This window comes from Chionomys nivalis, chromosome 8 (assembly GCF_950005125.1).
Source record: "Chionomys nivalis chromosome 8, mChiNiv1.1, whole genome shotgun sequence".
NCBI lineage: Eukaryota > Metazoa > Chordata > Mammalia > Rodentia > Cricetidae > Chionomys > Chionomys nivalis.
Window position 1 is genome coordinate 93,816,328 of NC_080093.1, and position 26,644 is coordinate 93,842,971.

The window sequence follows — 26,644 nt, forward strand, 5'->3', positions numbered from 1 at the left end:
CAGAGTAAAGGGATGGGAAAAGGTTTTTCAAGCAAATGGTCCTAAGAAAAAAGCAGGTGTGGCCATACTAATTTCTAACAAAACGGACTTCAAACTAAAATCAATCAGAAGAGATCGAGATGGACACTTTATACTCATAACAGTAACAATTCATTAGGATGAAGTCTCAATCCTGAATATCTATGCCCCTAATATAAAAGCACCCACTTATGTAAAAGAAATATTACTAAAACTCAAGGCAGACATCAAACCACACACACTAGTAGTAGGAGACTTCAACATACCTCTCTCACCAATGGACAGGTCAATCAGACAGAAACCTAATAGAGACTTAAGAGAATTGTTGGAGGTAATGAAGCAAATGGACTTAACCGACATCTATAGAACACTCCACCCAAATAGGAAAGAATATACCTTCTTCTCTGCAGCTCATGGAACCTTCTCGAAAATTGACCACATACTCAGAAACAAAGGAAACCTCCACAGATACAAAAAAATATCAGTGTCCTCCTGTGTCTTATCAGATCACCACAGATTAAAGTTAGAAGGCAACAACAAAGCTACCCCCAAAAAGCCGACAAACTCATGGAAACTGAACAGTCAACTACTGAACCACACCTGGGTCAAGGAAGAAATTAAGAAAGAAATTAAAGTCTTCCTTGAATTTAATGAAAATAAAGAGACAACATATTCAAACCTATGGGACACTATGAAAGCTGTGCTAAGAGGAAAGTTCATAGCACTAAGTGCCCACTTAAAGAAAACGGAGAAAGCATACATTGGGGACTTAACAGCACACCTGAAAACTCTATAAAAAAAGAAGCAGAAGCACCCAGGAGGAGTATAAGACTGGAAATAATCAAACTGAGGGCAGAAATCAACAAAATAGAAACACAGAAAGCAGTCCAAAGAATCAGTGAATCAAAAAGTTGGTTCTTAGAGAAAATCAACAAAATCGACAAACCCCTTTCCAAACAAATTAAACGACAGAGAGAGAACACGCAAATAAATAAGATCAGAAATGAAGAGGGGGACATAACCACAGACACAGAGGAAATTCAGAGAATCATTAGATCTTACTACAAAAGCCTGTATGCCACAAAACTGGAAAATGCAAAAGAAATGGACATTTTTTTAGATAAGTACCATATACCAAAGCTAAACCAAGAACAGGTGAACGATCTAAATAGACCGGTTAGTTGCGAAGAATTAGAAATGGTTATCAAAAATCTCCCTTCCAAAAAAAGCCCAGGACCAGATGGTTTCAATGCAGAATTCTACCAGACCTTCCAAGAAGAGCTAATACCTATTCTTCTTAATGTATTTCACAATATAGAAACAGAAGAGTCATTGCCAAATTCCTTTTATGAAGCTACAGTTATCCTGATACCAAAACCACACAAAGACCCAACCAAGAAAGAGAATTACAGGCCTATCTCACTCATGAACATTGATGCAAAAATCCTCAATAAAATACTGGCAAACCGAATCCAAGAACACATCAGAAAAATTATCCATTATGATCAAGTAGGCTTCATCCCAGAGATGCAGGGCTGGTTCAACATACGCAAATCTATCAATGTAATCCACCATATAAATAAACTGAAAGAAAAAAACCATATGATCATTTCATTAGATGCTGAAAAAGCATTCGACAAAATTCAACACCCCTTTATGATGAAGGTCTTGGAGAGATTAGGGATAAAAGGATCATACCTAAATATAATAAAAGCTATTTACAGCAAGCCGACAGCCAACATTAAATTAAACGGAGAAAAACTCAAAGCCATCCCACTAAAATCAGGAACACGACAAGGATATCCACTCTCTCCATACCTCTTCAATATAGTGCTTGAAGTTTTAGCAATAGCGATAAGACAACATAAGGGGATCAAGGGGATTCGTATTGGAAAGGAAGAAGTTAAGCTTTCGTTATTTGCAGATGATATGATAGTATACATAAGTGACCCAAAAAACTCTACCAAAGAACTCCTACAGCTGATAAACACCTTTGGGAATGTGGCAGAATACAAGATCAACTCCAAAAAATCAGTTGCCTTCCTATACACAAAGGATAAGGAAGCAGAGAGGGAAATCAGAGAAGCATCACCTTTCACGATAGCCACAAATAGCATAAAATATCTTAGGGTAACTCTAACCAAGGAAGTGAAAGATCTATTTGACAAGAACTTTAAGTCTTTGAAGAAAGAAATCAATGAGGACACCAGAAAATGGAAGGATCTCCCTTGCTCTTGGATTGGGAGGATCAACATAGTAAAAATGGCAATTCTACCAAAAGCAATTTATAGATTCAACGCAATCCCCATAAAAATCCCATCAAAATTCTTGACAGATCTGGAAAAGTCAATAATCAACTTTATATGGAAAAACATAAAACCCAGGATAGCCAAAACAATCTTATACAATAAAGTATTGTCTGGAAGCATTACCATCCCTGACTTCAAACTCTATTCCAAAGCTACAGTATTGAAAACAGCTTGGTATTGGCATAGAAACAGAGAAGTCGACCAATGGAATCGAATAGAAGACCCTAGCTTTAACCCACAAACCTATGAACATCTGATTTTTGATAAAGGAGCTAAAAGTATTCAATGGAAGAAAGAAAGCATCTTTAACAAATGGTGCTGGCAAAACTGGATGTCAGCCTGTAGAAGAATGAAAATAGATCCATATCTATCACCATGCTCAAAACTCAAGTCCAAATGGATTAAAGACCTCAATATTAGTCTGAACACACTGAACCTGATAGAGGAGAAAGTGGAAGTACTCTACAATACATGGGCACAGGAGAACACTTCCTACGTACAACCCTAGCAGCACAGACATTAAGGGCATCATTGAATAAATGGGACCTCCTGAGACTGAGAAGTTTCTGTAAAGCAAAGGACACTGTCACTAAGACAAAAAGGCAACCCACTGACTGGGAGAAGATCTTCACCAACCCCGCAACAGACAAAGGTCTGATCTCCAAAATATATAGAGAACTCAAGAAAGTAGACCGTAAAGGGCTAATCAACCCAATTAAAAAATGGGGCACTGAGCTGAACAGAGAATTCTCAACAGAAGAAGTTCGAATGGCCAAAAGACATTTAAGGTCATGCTCAACTTCCTTAGCGATCAGGGAAATGCAAATCAAGACAACTTTAAGATATCATCTTACACCTGTCAGAATGGCTAAAATAAAAAACACCAATGATAGCCTTTGCTCTGGAGAGGTTGTGGAGAAAGGGGTACACTCATCCATTGCTGGTGGGAATGCAAACTTGTGCAACCACTTTGGAAAACAGTGTGGCGGTTTCTCAGGAATTTCGGGATCCACCTACCCCTGGACCCAGCAATACCACTCTTGGGAATATACCCAAGAAATGCCCTATCATACAACAAAAGTATATGCTCAACTATGTTCATAGCAGCATTGTTTGTAATAGCCAGAACCTGGAAACAACCTAGATGCCCTTCAATGGAAGAATGGATAAAGAAAGTATGGAATATATACATATTAGAGTACTACTCAGCAGTAAAAAACAATGAATTCCTGAAATTTGTAGGCAAATGGACGGAAATAGAAAACACTATCCTGAGTGAGGTGAGCCAGACCCAAAAAGAGGAACATGGGATGTACTCATTCATATTTGGTTTCTAGCCATGAATAGGGGATGTTGAGCCTATTATGCGTGGTCCTAGAGAAGCTAATTAAGAAGGTGAACCCAAAGAAAAACATTTAGGCGATGAAAGGAGACAGAGACAAGGACCCACATTGGAGCACCGGACTGAAATCTCAAGGTCCAAATCATGAGCAGGAGACAGAGCACGAGCAAGGAACTCAGGACCGTGAGGGGTGCACCCACACACTGAGACAATGGGGATGTTCTATTGGGAACTCACCAAGGCCAGCTGGCCTGGGTCTGAAAAAGCATGGGATAAAACCAGACTTGCTGAACATAATGGACAATGAGGACTACTGAGAACTTAAGAATAATGGCAATGGGTTTTTGATCCTACTGCATGTACTGGCTTTGTGGGAGCCTAGGCAGTTTGGATGCTCACCTTACTAGACCTGGATGGAGGTGGGTGGTCCTTGGACTTCCCACAGGGCAGGGAACCAGGATTACTCTTAGGGATGATGAGGGAAAGGACTTGATGGGGGAGGGGGAGGGAAATGGGAGGTGGTGGCGGGGAGAAGGCAGAAATCTTTAATAAATAAATAAACAATAAAAAAAGAAAAAAGAAAGAAAGAAAGAAAGAAAGAAAGAAAGAAAGAAAGAAAGAAAGAAAGAAAGAAAGAAAGAGGGGGGGGGATACAGGGTGGTTAGGAATGATTGCTCATACCAGAAATCTTAGCATTGCAGAAGAAGAGGTAGGCTGGACAACACAGCAAGACCATATCAGACAAAGCAGGGAGAAGGAGGAGTGGGGAATAACCAGGGATATTTTCTTCCCTCTGCCTACAAACAAGAAAGATAAATATTTAGAAAGGAAAAAGATACCTTGCCTCCTATCTTTGCCATGGGGAAGAAAGTCTAACTACTGAAGATCCCTGTAGATCCTCCTCAGCCTTGAGATGATACCAGGGAAATCTGTATTAATAAATACTCCTAACTTGGCATGCTGTTTGTTCGTCTCTCCAGCAAGTTGTTCACAGTGAAGACATGTGCCCAGTGTTGATCCTTTTCTCACACCTGTCAGCAGTGCATTCAGTACTTCAAAGCAGGGAAACAAAGAATGGGAAGTATGATTTGTAAACTGTTCGCATTTAAGGTAGGGTGAAAGGCTGCAGGGATGTTGAAAACAGAGGAGCAAGAGCCTTTCATTCACTAGTAGCCAGGGTGCTGAGATACTTTCCTTGTGGGCAGACTATGCACAGGTATAGCATTACTATCCTTCTTTTAGAAAGTAGGGTTTCTTTTTGTTTAAAATGAATGACTAAGAAAGGCATTCCTAAAACCAACAAGTGTGTCATTCCTGGAAATGATGTTCGACCCTTATGACCCGCTTAGATACAAACAGCTCTTTTGTTAACTCCTTGTGTACAGCTATATGGCTCAAATTTTACTAAAATGAATTATTTAGATTGCTAAACAAAGGTGTACTGCTGTTGGGAAATTTGAGAAATGCAATGACATTTTTAGAGGAGATGTTCCAAACATTAGGAAGTAGGGTTCATTTATAAAGTTTATGTGATGTATTTTAGAGCTCTTATTGCAAACCCATCCTGATCTAAGCTTTTCTAATATATGGATTTAATAAGAAAATGAAACAAAAATGCAATAGTGAGTATTTATACCATGCCATCTAAATAGTAGGCTCTGGGCATCTTTAGATTATATTAAATTGAATTTCACATTTGGTTAAAAACAAGAATATAGTGAGTAATTTTAAAGTGTCTTCAAAGTTATATGAGACGTTGTTGAGGAAAACATGTGGCCCTGTCTGTGCCAGGGTGCTTCCTCAGTAGAGAGTTACTAATGGTATCCTCTATGTAAGGATTGTGAGAGGAAAAATATTTGTACAATAAAGTTTATTTTTAAGATTTGTTTTATTTTTATTCATTATGTATGTTTCTGCATGTATGCCTATGTATGCACATGCACACACATACACATTTTTCTGTGATTATATATTACTTGTGTATAGGTGCCTGTGTGTCGACGTCTGGAGGGTCGGGGCCCCAGGGTAAGGGTCTCGAATAAACCAGGACACAGGGGATGCCGAGCAAAAGCAGCAATTGCAACTGCATGCTCCGTGTTTATTATGCAGCCCATTTATACACTATTGAAACAATTGCTTCAGTCAACAGTTTAATCAGAAAGAGGAAGTATAAGTGGGTGAAGTAATCATTCTCAAGAGAGCACGATGTATTTATTTAGGGCTGTGGTCGCAAGAATATCAGAACAACTGCAAAAATACCATCGGGTGATATGGCCACAAAGGTCTCCAGAGACATTATCTCAATGTCTCAGATCTAATTTAAGCTACACTAAATATCTGAGCAAAGCAGTTCTATGTGTACTGTGCTGCAGGACAGCCACTCCCTTAAACTCTGTGGCATTCAAAACTTGTGACAAGGGAACAGGGAAGAAGAATGTTTTCTTCTTCTAGCCCTGGCATTCCATAGCTGACCTGTGTCCCAGCCACAGTCCTCAAATTACCCCAGAGCCAGGGCAGCACAATTCCCTGCAAACTAAAGCACAGATTCCAAATTCTCATACCAGTGGAAGAAAGAAAAAACATCTACTCATCTTAAGATTGTGTTACAAGTGGTTATGAGCTACTGAATATTCTTATAAATGTTCTTATAAATGGACATTTTCGGTCCTGACTGCCTGGTCCCAAATAATCACTCAGAGGTTTATATTAATTGTAAATGCTTGACTAATAGCTCAGGCTTATTATCAACTAGCTCTTAAATTTTAAGTTAACCCATATTCCTTATTTACACTCTGCCACTTGACAATACTTTTATTAGCATGGAACATTCATCTCCTGCTCCCTCTGCATCTGGCTGGTGACTCCTGACTTTGCCCTTCTCCTTCCCACCATCCTTGGTTTGGTCACCTCTCCTAACTTTCTGCCTGGATACTGGCCAATCAGTATTTTATTAAACCAATTTGAATGACAAATCTTTATAGTATACAAGAGGATTATTCCACAACAGGTTCTGGTCTGAACTAGGGTCTACTGAAAGAGTGACAAACCATTTTAAACTCCAATCATTTCTTCAGGCTCTTGTACAGTCTTTTTAACACTATCTGACAAATAATAAAAATTCAATGAAGAGTAATAATTCTAAGTCAAAATATATTAAGACAAAAACCATGTTAGAATTTAATAATAAATATAAAATAGTAATTCTTTAGGCTAGTTGTGTGGTGACATACTGAAGGTACAAGATTAATAACAGTGATTTTCCAGGTAAAACAATGCTTTATTTTTATAATTATGTTGTTTTTCTATGAAATATCTATTTAAAAGCAGTTGTAGAGTTAGCTTTATACATGTTGTAATTCTCTATTTCAAATATCTTTTACATGTTCAACACTGTAATTGCAGATCAGAGTCAGGTATCATATTCAGTATTCATAATGTTGCCACCCACAATTGAATTGTCCTAGGCCAGAACCAAATACCATTACTTCATTCATTGCCAATCACATAATACAGACATTTATTCACAAATCTAATTTGTTGATGTAGTGATTATGATTCCTTGTTTGTTACCTGTCCCTCACATTTTCCTTTGCTTCTCCCCTTTTGTTTTAAGCACAACAATTGCAAGAATTAACCTTATGTCAATCCTTCAGGTCAGATATATCAGAAAACAATGTCCTCATAGAGAATGAGATGAGCTATGAATAAATCTGACTTTTGTAAAATACCGTTAAATCACTAGTTCATTCCCTTACAGTGTCCTATTACTCCTTTTGTAAGTTAAAAAAAAAAAAAAAAACAAGTGATGTGTCAGGCATTCACAATAACATTGCGAATCCAAATATAAGGATGGCTAAAGATTCATTGCTTCTAGGCCTCTTCTTTGTGAATCACCACCCACATCTACTTCCATTTTGTCTTATTATTATCTTTTTATTATTTAGTCTGACAATAGTTTCTAAATGACAAGGAAAAGTGAATAGAAGAAGTTGCTTTGTATCTTTTGTTTGTCACAATCCAAATGGAAAGGAGCATGTCTGTCACTGAAAAATTCTAGTATAAAATGTGAATTCATATTCAAGTTTAAAATCTTTGTGATGATAGCCCAGAAAAACATTTGATAGAATGTTGACTATAGAGATATCACATACATTCTACAAACAAGCAAGAAATCCCCCGAAGGAAAACTGTTTCTTGTCTTCAAACCCTGGGTGACTACTGATAACTTGTTGCAGATCTCTTTGCTTTTGCTTGGGAAGTTGGAGCCATGAAGCTTCTGCATCAAGTAGAAAAGCATCGTGATTGAACCATAAGATGGTAAAGATGTTCTAGATAGAACCTTCTATAATTTGTGGCTCTTATGCTTCTCAAATGATCCCTCTCTCAGAAAGAAGACCACACCCAATGATTGTCAGAACACCTCCTCTAGCCAGTAAACATCTGGCATAGCAGAACCAGGAGAATGCTTTTGGAACTGGGAACAATACGAACCCTTCAATATTTTATTCATGGAATTCTCTATCTTCCAAGAAGTTCTTGACCCCAATTCTCCCCATCTCCCCATGCAACCTCCCACTTTATGTACCAAGTCAAACCAAACTCAGGTCCCACTGACTACTTCATTGTAGGTTTTCTCCTGAATTTTAATACTAGAGTAGAAGCTGCATGACGATTGTGTCCTCCTTGTCTGATACACACTATATGTGTCAAACAGATGCTAAAAATGTTATGATCAATGACTTGTTATCCTTTAGAAACTCATTTAAATTTTTCTCTTCATTTTTATTAATTCTTAATTTTCACATTATATTATAATTTATTTCCCTTTCCCATTCCTTCTTCCGAACTTTCCCATCTAGTTCTCCTTGCTCTCTTTCAAATTCATAATCTCTTTCACTAATCATTGTTACATGTATATATGCATATATGTACACATATATATATTCCTTAATATGACCTGCTCAGTCTGGTATGTTACTTGTGTGTATATTTTTAGGGTCAACGAATACACATTGGCAGCCTTAAAACTTTCTTAATGCAGATTCCTATTTTTTCTGTTCTGCTGAGTGCTTATTTATCATCAGACACAATTGAGTTTCTCTTCCTCCTGTCATTCTCAGCTTGACCCATGACGATTATTCTTCATTTGCATACACCTCTAACTTTAACAACAAATTTATTTATATTCTCTGGAAATTTGGAGAAGAGATGCATCTCTGTTGTAGAAGTCTAGATGCCAACCCCTGTGTTAAACTTGCAATTGGAAACAGAACAAGGTCTGAGTAAAATATTAATTGTTAATTAATGAGATTAACCACTTCTTATACTTTTTAAAATATCTTTTCAGGCAGTATATTTATCTAGTTTTTAGTGCTCATTAAAACTTTGAGAACATCAATTAATATGTAATTGTAATACATAGTCATGTATTTATCATTTTTTTATTTTTTACTATCTTAAGTAACATTGAAATCAAGAATTATGTGATGGTTTCTTTGTGTAATCAGACTTTCATGGTTTATATACCACACAGAGTTTGATCTGTCAACTTCTCAGTCATGGCAGTATTATTTCAGTCAGTCCGCAAACCAGTAGCTTTCAACTCAGATACCTACTGATTTGTCCTACTGATTTAATTCCAAACAACCACCATTCATCAACAAACAATCATATTTGTGCTCTTTTAAAAGCTTTCTGTTCCTCTTCTCCTCCTTACTTTCCTGATTCATGGAAATGATTCCTTTTCATTGTTAGAATTCATGGTGCCTATAATACTGTTTGGCACATAATAGCGCCTGAGTAATATTTTGAAGATCATTGCAGTCTCTCATATTTAGAAAAATCTCATTCACCAGCAACAACACGTTGCACCCCAAATCGCTTACTGAGGGCAGCTTGTATCTGCCTGGATTTGAGACTATACACCAGAGGGTTTAGCAGTGGGGTCATAAGGAGGTAGGCATTGCTCATGGTGGTGTAGAGAAGTGGAGAAGTTTCCTGCGTGTAACGATGCAGTACGGCTAGGCTGATGAGAGGCAAGTAGAACACTAGCACTGTGCAGAGGTGACAGGCACAGGTTTGCAGGGATTTCCAGTTTCGATCTTGGATTCCCAATTTCATCACAGTGCCCAAGATCTTCACGTATGAAACCACAATGAAGATTGCATCCACTGCAAATGTACAAAGTACACAGACCAGTCCGTAGACGCTACTGATCGTGACATCGCCACAGGCCAAGTTCAGCATATCTGGGTAGTAGCAGTAGGAGTGGGAGAGGATGTTGGCTCCACAGAAAGGAAATGTCCTGAGGAAAAAGGGCAGCGGGGCCAATAGCGTGGCTCCTCGTATGAGGGCAGCACCACTGAGGCAGACAACAGTTTGGTGAGTCAGGATCCTTGTATAGTTTAGTGGAGCACAGATAGCCACTAAGCGGTCAAAAGCCATGGCCACCAGAACACCTGATTCGACAGAGGAGAGAGTGTGGATAAAGAACATTTGAGCCAGACAGGCATTCAGACCGACGTCATGGATATCAAACCAGAAGATGGCCAAGACACTAGGCATTGTTGACAATGAAAGGCCTAGATCAGTAAGGGCTAGCATAGCCAAGAAATAAAACTGGGGTTCATGAAGGCTCTGCTCTGCTCTAACTAGAAGGAGGAGTAGAACATTGCCCCCAAGTGCTACCAGGTACAGAAGACAAAAAGGGATGGAGATCCACATATGTGCAGCCTCTAGACCAGGAATCCCAATGAAGGAAAAAGTGGGCCAATCCGACGTATTACTCGGACCTGACATGGCGAGATGTAGATGGGATTGGAATTCAGGACACTCACAGTTCTACAAAAGAGAAATTGAATCGGAGAACTTTAAAACTCAGTATAGAGTAAAACGGAAATTTTAAAGATGGAATAATAGCAAAACTGAAGCATGGGGATTTCAAACTTTGTCATCCAATTATAGGCAGAGATTGTGGGACAATTAGAATTCTTAGAAAATGCTGAGAGGATATAAAATTGTATAGTCTTGGGAAATGATTTGGCAGTCTCTTTTAAAGTAAAACACAGATTTACGATTTCCTGATTATTTACCCAGTGATTGCATCACTTTGAATTTGTTTAAAAGATATACTTAGAATTATTCCTATGCACTATTTATGATAGCCAAAAAAACTGAGAAGAAAATGATTATACATTTATTGTTAAATGAAAAATTAAACTACAAAAGATCCATACAATTTATATTTTAAAAGGAAGAAATCATTGAAAGACAAAACAGCAGGAATTGCTCACTATGAAAACAGAGAAAAACAAAGTATGAATGCTGCTTGACCTAATATACATGAGGACATAAAGCAACAAATTCAAGGACAGCTGATTAGAGAGACTGGGAGTAACAGGTTTTAAGGAATGTGGCTGGTTATTATACACGTTAACCACTAGTGAACCATTAGGAAGTGTGCTTTCTTCCATAATCCTGTCCTTTAACTGATTCTTAAAGGAAATGCCTGCATGTTTGTGAAACTACTACAGTCTGAATTCAGAACTTTCTAATAATGTCAAGAACAAAGCTCGGACTTCTGTTTCTTACACTCTCAACTATTAGACCCTGTAGATCGCCCTCACCATAGTGACTGAACTAACAGAGCTCTGCGATCACACCGACATGTTTGGTTAAATATTATATTCAAAATTTTCTCTGTTCTGAGTCATAAATCCCTGATATATACTTCCACTCTTGCCACACTCGAAAATCTCTTTGCATATGCATTGTACAATATATAGATTATTTTTAGTTATTTTAACCCGTATAAAACTGCTTAGATTTGTTGTTGTTTTTTTTTTTTTTTTTTTTCAGAAAAATGAATGAGCTAATCATCCATGAAACGTCTGATGATTTGCTTTGTGGTTATGAGGATAAGAAGTCAGGGAGAATTGTAATGGATTTGAATTATAATTTGCAATGCATAAGAGGTTTGTCTTTAGTTAACATTTTACGCTGATTTTCCTGTTTGAATGAGTCTATTGTTGTTTGACTCATGTAGCCTTGAAATCAGAAATAGCAGAATAAATTACTTTCATAGAGATTAATACTGATAAATTCGTTGCTCATAAAATCTGAATTTATATTCTTTTCTCAGTTTGTTAATTTACCCATTCCCTCAAGCTGGATCATCTTTTCTTGGTATCTTTCATACCCATTGAGTGAAATTCTGTTTAAATTTTATTAATTTTTAAATAACCACAATTTTGTCTCCTCTAAAGAACATCATCTCATCATCTGACAGGATTAACAGCTTTTAGTTTTATAGTTACATAAGAGTTAGAATTCTGATTGTTTTTCTCCCCACTTACTCATACTAAAATATTTGCTTTTACAACTATTTGGGTGTTTTTGACACATTTTCTGAAATATATATGTGATTACTATCAATGATATTTTTATAAATGTATATAAATTTGACTTAATTCAAATGATTGAACTTAGTAAGATTATTTCAACAATATTTTTTTCTGTTAGTTAAAGTTGCAATGATAGTGCTATATTTTAATGTTGTTATGTGGATTAATTCTATGAAATAAGAGTGAAAAAAAATTAGTGCACTTTTTAAAGGTTAATCAATTAGCAATCCTTTCTGTTCTGCCATAGAATTTAGTTTAACACAACCTTTCTAGGTAAATTTCAGATATTGCAAATAAAATTCTATGTTATTTTTGTAAACCAAAAAAAATCTGTGTATATGCTAAGCCTAAGATGTGATTTAAACTATATATGTATACATATACATAAACTCATTAAGATGATGCATAAGATACTACAGTGAATTGTGTATGAGTTAGATTCTAGATATAGATATGTGCATACATATGTAAATATATGTATCCATACACAAACATTTATAACATCTAAAATATATAAATCATCTTTATGAATCATTCATATACTTGAGAGTATTGTACAAAAATAAGCTTAATTTTATCCTGTTCCTCATCACTAATTTTAATTAAAAAATAGTGAATGAAAGAAAATGGCAATATAAATAAACAAATACTGAAGAAATAATCAGAGACACATATGGAAATAAAAAGAAAAAAGTAAGAATGAAATTTTCAGTTAAAAAATTAATTAAAACACTGTGTTAATTAATTTAACCAGTTCCATATTCCAGTGGTAAAGTTGCAACACATTTACTGGATCATAGTACTGGAGTTTCTATAGACACATAGACTAAGTAAATACTATTGATAGTTTGTGTAAATAAACCTAAGGGATAAGGATATATAGATACTAAATAAAATATTATTTATAGAGCTATACAGCTTTTCCTTTTCAAAATCAAACTATAATATTACATAGGTTCTCATACATTCTTTGAGTTAGAATTCACCTGTTAGAGACAAATTACCAACGTTATGAAAGTGTTTAAACAGAAGCATGTATGCAAGATTGAAATTAACTATCAAGTCGTGGAAGAGCTCCCTACCCAGATAAACCCCGGCCTCTTAAACTGATAGTTTTAAACTGGCTTGGCATAGTCCTGGTTACAATTTGAATATTTGAATATCTTTAAATTTGTAAATAAAATAAAAGATATTATTAGAAAACATGAGTGATATATATGTGTGAAAGAGAGGGCTTTCTTTGGGTTAACTGCTGAGTGAGGAGGCTTCTCTCTAAGCATGTGGCGTTATCTACGGTACCATATGAATTTGATTAATGGTTTATATAATTCTCATGCATGCTTGAAGAACTGACTCTCAGAAAAGTTGTCAAACAAAACAAAATAAAGCAAAACCAAAAACCACAGTGCCCATTCAGTTTTCTAATAAACAGTGTGAACTCAGAGCACTGACTCCTTAGCTATGGGCAAAGACAATAAATAGTACATGGAAAATACAGCTAATCAATAATGTAATTTTAATTATTTACTCAAACATCAAATTCTCTAATACAATTTCCAAACCAAACATTTTATAACTCAACAATACAATCCCTTTAGTTTTGATCATTTTTGTCATGGAAAACAAATTACTGGTGTATGTGGGGTTTTTAGTCACTGAATTAAATAAATGAGAAGTGGTTGTTTCATACAGCACTGTTGGAGTGAACTTTCTCAGAGCTCAATAGCAGCTATCACTTCTTCCCAGAATACTTCACTCACTGTGCGGTAGTAGCCAGCCTCTCCTTGTTCAGAAGCAGCTGTTGCAGGCTTTTCCTTGAGTCAAGAAGCTCTTCACTCAGTGTTGAGAGGAAGAATCTTACCTCAAGGGTTTATTACTCTTTTATAGACTCGGGGTCTCCCAGGTGCCTGACAAGCTCTACTGAGACTTTAAAAGTTCAGGGAATTCTTAAATATCCTAGGAAAAACCCCTTAAACTTATCTTTGTTCCAGGGGATTTGAGAAGAAGACTGCTTTTCTTACAGACCTGTCTTAGTAAGCTGGAGAAAGGGATAAGTATCATTTTAGTAGAAAATGAAGATCTGGCCAATTTCTTCCTTTATTGTATGAAAGGAAAGTTGAAGTGAAAATGTGTAAAGGTGCTATGAATTCATAGATGCGGTCAAGCATCTAGGATTAGTGAGCTTTTAAATCGGTAAAGAGATTGCTTAGGAGAAGTCTTACTATGTGAGTATATGACATCCAATGTCAAAATGCACGGCTACTTCATGTGACTTTGAAGCAACTTATCTGCTTCTCCTCTCTGAGAGCAACATGGAATGATGTCTTGAATTTAATATAATGATATTAAATATACCACTTTAAATCACCTGGCTGAATTACAAGTTTAATTTTCTATTTGAATTTTAGAATTTCTCCTTATAAAAAGCCTTAGATAATTTATTTGTTATCTTACAGTTTACGGACATTCACAAAAGATTTTTTAAAAGCCTGAAACCATTACTTTTGAGTTTTCTGTAAATGTGAAAAACACCTACACTTACTCTATCCTCGGCTTTTTCCTTCACTGTCCCACATGATAATATCACAGAAATATCTTGCATATCTCTCTAGTGATCATCAAGCCATTTTTGTTTATTATCTGTGTTCTTATAAATTCAGAATTTACGTCACCCAAATATCATTACATTTTCCATTTAAGGTTCTTCCCCCCATCCATGCCCCCAAGACAGGGTTTCTCTGTGAAACAGTCCAGGCTGTCCTGGAACTCACTTTGTGGACCAAACTGACCTCAAATTCACAGATATCCACCTACCTCTGCCTCCTGAGTGCTGGGATTAAATGCATGCACCACCATGGTCCAGCTCCACTTAAGTGTTTAAATAAAATTCCTACTAATTTAAAGAACACACTAATTGGTTATCCAAAAGTATAAATGATACATGAATATGATTTTATGTATTCATATTTGTATGAACCTAAACATATATGCATGTGACAGCAATTGGTGGAAAAGAATGAATTTGAAATGGAATAAGTAGGGGCATATGGAAGAGACTGGAGGAAAGGAAGGCAAAAAGGAAACAATTTAATTATAATCTCAAAAAATTTAATAACAATAATAATGGTTGATTGTACCCTGAGCCCATCCCTGGAAATGCCTGACCTATTGTTCATTGACAGGGTCTTATGGAGATCAGTGAGGCTTTAGCTGCATTTTTTACTACTGAGAGAGTAAGGAAAAGTGAGGACAATGCTTTCAGTTTTGTGTCTAGTGGGACCCCCAACAAGCTCTAATAAATATCTCTAAAGAAAATGTTTCACCGATGGCCCTGGCTAAAAGCAAACAGGTCCCCAAACAACCCAAAAGTTATAAATCTGGGAAGGAGTCTGAAATAGGGGAGCATAGTGTGGGATGGGTTTGGGGGTGATGGGAATAGAAGGAAGATAAATGAGGGTGAAGGGAGAAAATATCAGAACAAACTGTGTAATGTAAAATTAGCAACAAACTAAATTAATGAACATAAAAACTATTATAGCTTTTTCAACTGATGTTTCTATTGATTTATAAGATTGTTGCTATTTATAAAGGTACAAAAATACTAGATAATAATTTCATAGACTCAAATTAGTCTATATGATGATATAGATTAATGCAAACTATAGCATGTTCTATTCCTATATAGCACAATGAAAAATATTTTGAAAGTTTCCTTATACAAGTCAGGTAATATTTGTCTTTTTTTTACTCTCATGAACAAAACTTATTTAGTTGTGGAATGTTTTATAAGAAGTTGATTTAATTATGAATTATGTTTCATGTACCTACTTAACTTGGACAGTAACTGCAAAAAATGTTTGATAGCATTGGGGACATTTCATTGCTTGTATAGTTGAGATATTTGCTCTTTAAGAAAATCACTGGCTATCTCAATGTCGGATTCAGTAAATATTTGATTTTTAGAATATAAAATACTTGGAAAAGAACTTACTTGCTGACTAGGCTCTCCTTGGAGAAAAGACAAAGCTGAGGAAAATTCCCATAAGACTGATAGTAAATAACTCAAAATGAAATCCTTTCTTGTGGAGAGCCTTTCCTACCCGAGTCCCACAGATCACACATGGCCCAAGATAGCTTTGAATGTGGTCCAACACTAAACTACAAATTTCCTTAAAAATTTCAGTTTTTTTCAATCATATTGTGACTAGTGTGAGCTTCATAGGTGCCGTCATCTTGCAATGTCAAAGGGCTGAATGGACAAACTTGGCTGACCTTCTAATGAAAGGACTTAATATGAACCCATGATGAACATCTTCCCTTGTATCGGCCCTCTTCCTTATGACGTTCTATTACAGATTCACCGATTTTAATCAGTGGCATAGAGAAATACACATTTCTACAAGTTCAATGAGAGAAACTCTCCCAGTTAAATGCACATTAAAATATTGCTTTTAAAAGGTGTTATTAATTAACAATTGCTTGTAAATGAAGCTGGCATTTGGGAGCTTGATGAAAACAAATTTATGTGTGCATCCATGTTAAATGAGTTAATGAGCAATCTAATCAGGAGACTTCGGAAAGATGAAACTTTTAGACAGAAAGAGGTCTGCAAAAATATTTTTTTTAAAAAAAAAAATGACAGGTAGCTCGAAAGGAAAACATGGACTTAGGTTTCAAAGCACTTTATTGGTGAACCAAATATTGATATTGATGCAGTTTGGAACCTGGGCACAGAAGTTTAAGCTATTTGTTAAAAGCTAACTAACATCTAAGTAGCAAAGAACCAAGTCTTCATAGTTCAGACTTGGAGGAGACCATATTATAAAAGAAAAAAAAAACAGCATGTAGTCTTATTAAGTAAAAAATTTTTGCATGATAAGTTAACTAAGATGTTTGAAATTTTACAGTGAAGTTTTTCTAAAAAGGTAAAAGACAAACTTTCATTTCTCTAGAAGGCATACTGATGGAACAACTTTATACTCAAAACCATAATGAAACAGTAGGTGGCATTACTGCTTACTGATGTCTTTCTCTCTGAGGAAATTTCTCTGAGCAAATGAAAAATAGGTAGAAATAGTTTGGTTCCACAGTTCATATATAAACAATACATTAGATCTACAGCTTATCATTGCTTTTGTTGGGAATAGAAGGAGTATTTCAAACTATATTTAGATGTCTGTTGTTTGTTTCAATTGGGAAATGACCTTGAAAATTTAAGCTTTTTCCTGAATTCTGTAAGGCTTTTTAATATATCAGTTATTTGCTGTGTTTCAAGGGAAAATGTGAACACCCATACACACACATTTGTATGGTGTCTTGTTGTTGAATCTGAACACAGTGATGTAAGAAGGACAATAGTCTTACTAAATTTTGGAAGTGATCAATCCATATGTTTGCATAAGTTATCTGATACTGTGTTTGCAATTTAATCCTCTTTATAAGAACATCTGACAGAAGGAGAACTACCGTGTGCAGATGGAAACAAGTTCAGATATGCTGCTGCACGTAGTAGGCTAGGTACAATGATAATGTGATGTGGGAGTCCCCTATGTGTGCTGTATTTACCATTAATAAATAAAGAAACTGCTTTAAACCTATAGCAAGGCAGAACTTAGGTAGGCAGGGAATGCTACGCTAAATCCTGGGAGAAAGAAGGGCAGAATCAGAGGGACACCACAGAGCCGCCACCAGAGATAGACGAGCTGAAACTCTGCTGGTAGGCCATGACCTCGTGGTGATATACAGATTAGCAGAAATGGGTTAAATTAAGATGTAAGAGTTAGCCAATAAGAAGTTAGACTGATGGACCAAGCAATGATTTAAATAATACAGTTTCTGTGTGATTTCAGTTCTAAGTTAGTCAGGCAGCCAGGAACCAACAAGCGGCCTCTCTCCTTCTACAGATTGGTGTACCAATGTGGGTAACTACATCCACATAAAACCTGAGAGGACTTGAAAAGGAATTCTGGACACTAAAACACAAGTTAACTGAATTTTTTTTCAAATGGGCTTTGCTTGGGGTGGCATGCTGCGGCTCCTTTAAGAGAGGTCTTACTGATTCAGTGGTAGTGGTGCGCTGTTTCAAAATGTGCTTCCTGGCCATGGGCCATGCTGCTAGCACGAACTCTGACTCTTTCAGGAAATCGAACATTTGAATGGGGTTTGTGTGAAGCATGCTGTGGCTTGATTGGGGGCAATATATACTGGATGTATGCCTGGAAGTGGGATGGTATGTGTAGCTCAGAGGCATAAGTGCCTCCACCATGCTGGACTGGGCAGGGCAAGCAGGAAGTACCATATATAACCTAGTAATGATGAATCTTAAGTTTTAAGAAATGCTTGGCATTTCAAAAAGTGCTCTTGGACAATAAAGAATTATAGATACACAATAATGACAAATCCAGATGTAAAAGAACTCTAAACAAGTCACAATGTTGGATAAGTGTATGCAGGCTTGGAAAGAAAAAGAGATAGTCATATATTAAAAGGAGTAAAGAAAAATAAGCCACACAAAAATTGAAAATTCACAGAGTCTAGATTATGTATATTATTGTCTTATCTTTGAATTTTTGAACTGTGAAGGAGCTAAGTACAGAGAGACATTTCATTGTATGGGCTGCTAAGCTAAGCCAGCATGTATATTATAAAGGTATCATGACTTTGAAATTTGGGTCTAAGAATATGTTGCTTTGGAAAAGAGGTTCTTCTCTTGTTTCCACAGAATGAGAACCTGTGGATTGCTTCCAAACTGGTGTGGTTTGATGGAACAAGACCCCTGAAGGTCACCATGAATACCCCCAAAATTACTATACCCAACAATCAGCAGGAAGCAGTATGGAGAAAACTATGCCCATATTTTCAAATATTGTTTGCAAATGTTTCTTTACATTTAAAGGGGATATGCTGTAGAGATGGACACTTTGCATTGGTATGGATCTTGGTTTATTGTTACAAGTTTTAGGTCAGTTTTGTTATATGTATATTTTTGCTCTTGATTAAGGTATTGTGTTTGTGCAACTCATTTAAAATGTAATGTCTAATTAAAAATATAGGTTAGAAGATAGTCATCTATAATAGTGAAGCTTGTAATCATGTTAGTTAGACTTTCTAAATATATAAAGATATATTTCATTTACATAGGTTATTCTTCAAATCTTTCAGAGATCTTCAGAATATGGCATTCAACATGTTTTAAGAGTTTAATACTTTTCATGACAATGAGACACATCTGCTCCTGGCAGCAAAATCTAATTCAAGAGGAAGATGGGCATTGAAGAAGCCCCTTATGGAGTTGGTTAGCTATTTGGGCAAGAAACTGCTCTTGCCTGGACTGGTGAACTGGATATGCAGTACCCACAAAGAAATGACTGCTGAACTTGCCTAAAGGTGAGATGATCCTTCAGGGTTCCTGCTTCATGAAAGAGTGCCAGACATTCTGCAGGACACAGAAGAAAATTACTGATAAACTGCCAATATAGGCAGAACTATCTTTAAAATTTTCCTGATTCATGGAAAAGTCTGCTGGATACTATGGACAAGTAGACTGAAGATGGATGCCGCAAAAGTACTGAAAAACTTTGGGTGACTGTCCAGGTAGTGAGATGTCTCTCTTAATTCTAGAGTTTTGGAAGTTACTTACAATGTACTTCCTGTTATTTAGGTAATATTATATACTTCTGGAGTTTTTGATGGAGTTGAAGAATTTATAGTTATAGCTTTCCTTAGTTATGATGAAAGATAAAGTAGATATAAATATTATAACTGTAATTCTTATTTTATACATGTTTTGCTGTATGTAATTTTACTATGTTACAGCTCAAACCTTCCTTTTTTTATTTAAACAAAAAAGGGGAGGTGATGTGTATTTCCTTCTGTGTGCTGTGATTACCATTAATGAATAAAGAAACTGCTTTGGACCTATAGCAAGGCAAAACCTGGGTAGACAGGGAAAGCTAGGCTGAATGCTGGGAGAAAGAAGGGTGGAGTCAGAGGGACACTATAGAGCTGCCACCAGAGATAGATGTGCTGAAACTTTGCCGATAGGCCACAACCTCATGGTGATATACAGATTAATAGAAATGGGTTAAATTAAAATGTAAGAGATAGCCAATAAGAAGCTCGAGCTAATGGGCTAAGCAGTGAATTAAATAATATAGTTTCTGTGTGATTTTGGGTCTAAGCTAACTGAGCAGCCAGGAACCAAAAATAATGTACTGCATATGTTTTTGTAACATTTTCTCTTTTAAAAATTATATCTGGCATCTTTTTTCCTTCCTTTTTCCTCTCTCTAATATATGTTTAAAACTAAAAGTTTAAGTTTTTTTTTTTTAATCATAGGTAAAGGACAAATGTTTGCGGATACAGTTACATTTGTCCAGTGTTAAATGGCACGCTTTACATACATTTTAAATTACCATTGTACATATCATCAACAGTTATAATTTTATATTTTTCTATGTTATTTTATAATAATAAGAGGAACAAAACCAAATGTTGCATATTTAGTATCTGTAAAAATACTCAGAGAAGCCAAAAATAGAATTTCAGTGACGTACGACTGGAAGGTGAGAATTGCACAGACATGAGTCAAGCTACAATATTTACAAAAGAAGAGAAGCTTTGAGAAATATACTGAATACCATGGGAATGACAGGCAACTGTACTTGAAAATCGGTAAACTAGCTTTTAAATATTCTCACTACAAAATCTCAAATATGCACATGTGGACTAGTTATCAAATTACTCTAGCCAACTTAATATATTTATGCTGTTTTATTCAGTACATATTTAATTGCTTTGTTAACTTAAAATAATTTGTTTTTTTCTTTATTAATACAGTTAAGATAAATGTTTTTGGAAAAGTATATGAAAATGATGCTTCTTTTTGTTCTTTTAAAAGATTTACTTATTATTATGTATACAGTGTTATGCCTCCATGTATGCCCGCATGCCAGAAAAAGGCACTGGAACACATAGATTGTTGTGAGCCACCATGTGGTTGCTGGTAATTAAACTCATAATCTCTGAAAGAGCAGTCAGTGCTTTCAATCTCTCAGCCATCTCTCCAGCCCCAAAATATTGTTTCTTTTTAAAAATTATTTATTTTTTATTCATTTATCTATTAGTTTATTTATTTATTTAATATACCAATTCCAGTTACCCCTCTCCTCATTTTGCCCCCACCTTCTCCCACCCCACCCTCTATCCACCTATCTCTAGAACTCAACTAAGTTTGTTCCAACATCTTCTTGAGGCAGGACCAAGGTCCTCCCCCCATGCTGAGCAAGGTATCTGTCCACAGCAAATGGGCTCCACAAAGTCAGTTCATGCACTAGGGTTAGATCCTGGTCCTACAGCTACATACTGCCCAAGTCCCACCATTATCACCTGCCTTCATGGGGCCCAGTTCAGTCCTAGGCAGGTTCCCCATTTATCAGTTCTGAAATCAGTGAACTCCTACTAGTTCGGGTCAGCTGATTCTGTGGGTTTCCCCATCATCGTCTTGACCCCTTTGTTCATATTATTTCTTCTCCCTCTCTTTGGTTGTACCTCAGGAGCTCAGCCTAGTGGTTAGTTATGGGTCTCTGGATCTGCTCTTCAAAGTTTCAGACAAATGGATAGAACTAGAAAAACTATCTTGAGTGAAATAACCCAGATTCAGAAAAACAAATATAGTAGTATGTATTCACACATAAGAGAAAATCAGACATAAAGCAAAGGATGACCATCCTACAGACCACAACCTCAGAGAAACTAGGTATCAAAGAGAACCCTAAGAAAGACATACATAGATCCCCCTGGGAAGTGAAAATAGACAACATCTCCTGAGTAAACTGCGAGCATGGGGGGAGGAGGGAGGTTGAAAACAGGGTGAGCCGGGAAGAAGAGAAGGCAGGAGGAGAACAAGAGGGACCAGAAAGGTCAAGTTGGGAGAAGGGAAAGAGGGAGAGAACAAAAAAAAGAGGTATCTTGATCAAAGGAGCTCTTATGGGGCTAATTAGAAATATGGTATTAGGAAAATTCCCAGGAATTCACAAGGATAACCCCAGATAAGAATCTAAGGAATAGTGGAGAGGGTGCCTTAGTTGGCCTTCCCCTGTGATCAGACTGAGGATGAGCTTAACTGACATCAATCATAGAAGCCTCATCCAGAAAATAATGCTTCTTAAGATTGCCCAGTCCATAACACTTTAGAGAGATTCTCCACTTCCAAGAATATGATATTGTCATTAGTTGTTTCAAAGCTTGTATTTCCTTAGTCTAGATTCACATAAAGTTACAGAAACTATCCTTAGAGACACTTAAAATACTATGTAAAGAAGATCGGTTGACATTGCCATTTGTAAGAAGTATATGGGCTAAAGAAGGGAGACAGAGGCAAAAGGAGTAAATTACTTCTGAATCCTGATATAATTTCTAGGAGAACAAACTAGTGTTTTGACTGAAACTGTTCAAATGAATCAAAGCACAATGAAGATGTCAATGGAAAATTTTCAATTAAATAAATTTTCCAGAGTTTTTAATGTATTATAGAAAATTTGTATAGTATTGTAATATACAATTTATTGGTAACTTCTAACAGAATTGAGCTAATACAATCTTGGTAACTGAAATTACTTAATGATGCGAAAAAAGACCCACTTGGTGCCTGGGCCATTCTTGTCGTAGTGTCTCTGGGGAGTAAGAAAGCAAAAGTTGACTCTCCCATTAAGTAAAAGGGGGTCTAGGGAGATTTTAAGTCTCAGGGGAGAGCTGAACACATAATAAGGCATCTGAATTCAGATCATGAATGTTAGTGATCTTCAACACAGAAGGGAAAGCTGTCTTTACAGAACCCTGGGGAGCATGGCACTTTAAGATGCCAGGTGAGAGGAAAACTGAGTGTGCTCTGAAAATGAAGTTTAGATCAACGAGACTATGGATAAAGTAGTGAGTGCAGAACTATCCAATCAAGTAGGAGGAATAACCAGAGCCTGGAGAGGGGTCTTTAGGAAAGACATCCATAGTTGATTATATTAAATGTCTGAGATGTTTAGGTAATGATAATACAACAAATAGAACGAGGCAGCTATTCCTAAAGTGGAGAAGTGGCGGCCTGTCCACATGGTAATGCTGACCACGGGCTGAGCTCCTTACTGAATGTAAGACTCCCTTTATACCAGCAAGTACAGATGCAGAAAGTCTTCTCAAAATGAAATGTAAGCAAAAGAGAACACCACTTAGAATTCAGATGCAAAAGAGACTTAATTATGAGGGCCACTTGCAAGTATGAGACTTGGCTGGGCAAATTCTTATCAAACTTGGGATGCTATTTCTAGCCTCCTTTCCCTAATACAGCGCCATTCTCCATTAAAATAGCAATGCCCACTTGTTTTCTGAGGCAATTGTTGGATTTCATCTCTGACCATTTACTTTCCAGAGAGTTTGTAAAATAAAATTTAATCACAGCAATCACTTCTGAATTTCATCTAAACTGATGCAGATGGATATTTTGATCTGTGAAGTGTGTAAATGAATGGAGAAATCAGTCAGCAGGCCCCTGAAATATTTCATAACTAATATCAGAAAAAGGAAATTTAGAATTTGAGTCTTGTTTCTGTAATTTTCCTTAATGCTCTTTCTCCATCAGAACCCGGACTCAAAGGGGATTTTAAATGAGTCATAGGAAAATTAAGAGTAAAATGGAAGTGTATGCTCTCATGCACAGAATGAAGACTTCTCAATATAATCTCCACCAAAAATAACAGCAGAGAATATGATGGCTGGTGGACAGGAGAAGAACCAGATGTCAGTTCATTGTTCATAGTATCAATGCTTATGGACAGGAACACTGGATATGTGTTGTGTGTTTAACTTAAGAAACATGGAAAGAAATGTAAGATGGAAAGAGAGAAGATATATGTTTTAAAAACTTGATAAGATTTAAATATGTCCAGAACTTTTTTCTAAATTAAATATATTGTTGTTAATGAAGATAGTGACAGTGGAATCATTTTATAAATATTTTGTGATTTACTTTCTATTGACACTTAATTACCAATTTAATGAAACCAGATTTAATTTTTGCCATTAGCACAAAATATATTTTATAATTAAGCACGTTGCTGAAAACCATATGCATTATTGTCCTGAATAAAGAGTAAATGATCAATACTGAACAACATCTGTAAAGCAGTCACAGTATAGCTTGCTTTGGCATACTGATGAAAATTGAGCTTCTTATTATCACATTCAATAGTTCCTGTGAAAAATATATACATTGATAATTGCAAAACTAAAAAAATTCACTATGAACTTAGGCTATATGTTATATGAATGAGTACATATAATCTTCAATTGTAGATAAATTTTTAATTATATAGAAATATTTGTGTCTTATTTTCCATGGAAAGTGATTTTAGAAACCATGCTTATATTAAGGAATGATATGACACTTGTCACAGCACTTCTGAAAATTGGTGATGAGGAGATGACAGTAAGAAAGTCCAAGTCTGTCATAAACTATTTTGTAAATCCATTGTAAAATGCAAGTAAAAAGGAATTGGTCTAAAAGCAAGAATACATCTTAAAAGAGAGGCAAGCTCATGAGGGAAAAAAGGATAATTATATTAACATAAATAAAAATATTTAAATTTGTGTCTTTTTAGTTTTTGCACTTAAATCAGCAAACAACTTATAAACAGGTTGAAAAAAAACAATGGCAACGCTCAGATTTGGTGCTTGGGTTCCCTGCTTAGTTGGTAAAATTTTGCCGGTTATGCCTAAAATACTAATTTAAATCCCAATTCCATAAAAGTTCTATAATTCTATGAACAACCAATCATCTGATTTATCATTTATTAATTAGCACCACGATTGTAAGAAATCACACAGAATAGTGCACTGCTTTCATTAGAGTGTGCATTTTGATTATTGAGTGGGAATTTAGTGATTGATAAGTTCTGAGTTCTTCATTTTAAAATGTCATTATATCAGTGTTATGACTTGAGTTAACTAAAAATGTTTTTATTTTTTTCCTTTAGTAATTTATCACACCTGAAGAAGTTGTTCAACAAAAGAATTAGTCTTTGTTAGGTTCAACTTAAGCAATAGGAAATGTCATAAAAGCTTTGATTACACAAAACAATAAGGAAAATTCATGACTTCATGAGGATGGGTTCAAGGGAATGCATATTCAATGGACAAAACTTATAGAGACGGGGTTCAGCATCTGTTCTAAGACAAGACATCTTACAGGAGAGGTATGCTTCCTGTCAACAGCACCAACTCTGTCTTCTTCATCTTCCTGGTTACTGGCATCCCAGGACTGGAGGCTCTGTACATCTGGATATCCATACCATTCTGTGCCATGTTTCTCATTACCATGGTGGGCAACATCACGATCATAATTGCTATCTGGCGGGAGAAGACTCTCCATGTTCCTATGTATCTTTTCTTGGCCATGTTAGCTGCCTCTGATCTGGGTCTCTCTCTCTTTACCTTCCCCAGTATGTTGAGGATCTTCTTGCTGGCTGCTAGAGAGATGACCCCCTGTGCTTGTTTTACCCAAATGTTCTTTATTCATACTTTCCAAGACCTTGAATCAGCTGTCATTCTGGCCATGGCCTTTGACAGGTATGTGGCCATTTCACATCCACTTCACTATCACTCCATTCTCACAAACACTGTGATTGCCAGAATAGGATTGGCTATTGTTGTCCGAACCCTAACTGTGCAGCTGCCTCTCCCCATCCTCTTGAGGAGGCTGTACTTTTGTAGCTCCAATGTACTTTCTCATTCCTACTGTTTGCATCCTGACATCATAAAGCTCTCCTGCTCCAATACTAGGGTCAACAGCATCTTTGGGCTGTTTGTAGTGCTCTCCACCATGGGACTTGACTTTCTCCTCATCCTCCTCTCCTATGTGTTGATTCTGAGAACAGTGCTGAGGATGGCTTCCCACAGTGGCCGCCTGAAGGCTCTCAACACTTGCATCTCTCACCTATGTGCTGTGGTCCTCTTCTTCACACCCATGATCTGTCTGTCCATGCTGCACCGTTTTGGCCCAAGGCTTCCCTCACATGTCTACGTGACTCTGGCCAACATGCACTTCCTAATTCCTCCTGTGATGAACCCCATTGTCTATGTGGTAAAAACCAAGCAGATCCGAGATAAAATTAAGAAGTTCTTCATTATAAAAACAACAAAAAAGCTCATGCCACATCTATAACATAAATTATGAAAAATTATTAATTTTAAACATGCCTGCCTACACCAGGTTTCTGCACATTTTATGGCTGTTAGTTTGGAATTTCTGTGGGACTCTTAACTGTGGGAACAGGTATATCTAACTTTTTGGCCTTCTTTTGGGACTCTTTTCCTCCTATTGGATTGCCTTGTCTTATTGTATTTTGTTTTCCCCTCTTTGACTGTCATCTTTTGGAAGCCTGCTCTTTTCTGAAGGGCAAACAGAAGGGAACTGAATGTGGGGGAGAAAGGTAGTGAAGAGGAGCTCAGAGGAGTGGGAGAGAAACAGTGGCTGCAACCTTTCCTATTAAATTGTTGTTTTTTTACTGAACTTTATACTGATAAGA

At 36.3% G+C, this 26,644-nt stretch overlaps 2 protein-coding genes across 2 annotated transcripts; one reads left to right on the forward strand and one right to left on the reverse strand.

The window, feature by feature from the left end:
- Window positions 1–9,513: 9,513 nt before the first annotated feature.
- LOC130879057 (olfactory receptor 51G2-like) lies at window positions 9,514–10,467 on the reverse strand. The gene has a single exon (XM_057777049.1). The coding sequence runs from the start codon at window positions 10,465–10,467 to the stop codon at window positions 9,514–9,516; it is 954 nt and encodes a 317-aa protein (XP_057633032.1).
- A 14,847-nt stretch (window positions 10,468–25,314) lies between these two features.
- LOC130879972 (olfactory receptor 51G2-like) lies at window positions 25,315–26,280 on the forward strand. The gene has a single exon (XM_057778785.1). It carries the CDS (start codon window positions 25,315–25,317, stop codon window positions 26,278–26,280), a length of 966 nt encoding a protein of 321 aa, XP_057634768.1.
- The last annotated feature ends 364 nt before the right edge of the window (window positions 26,281–26,644 follow it).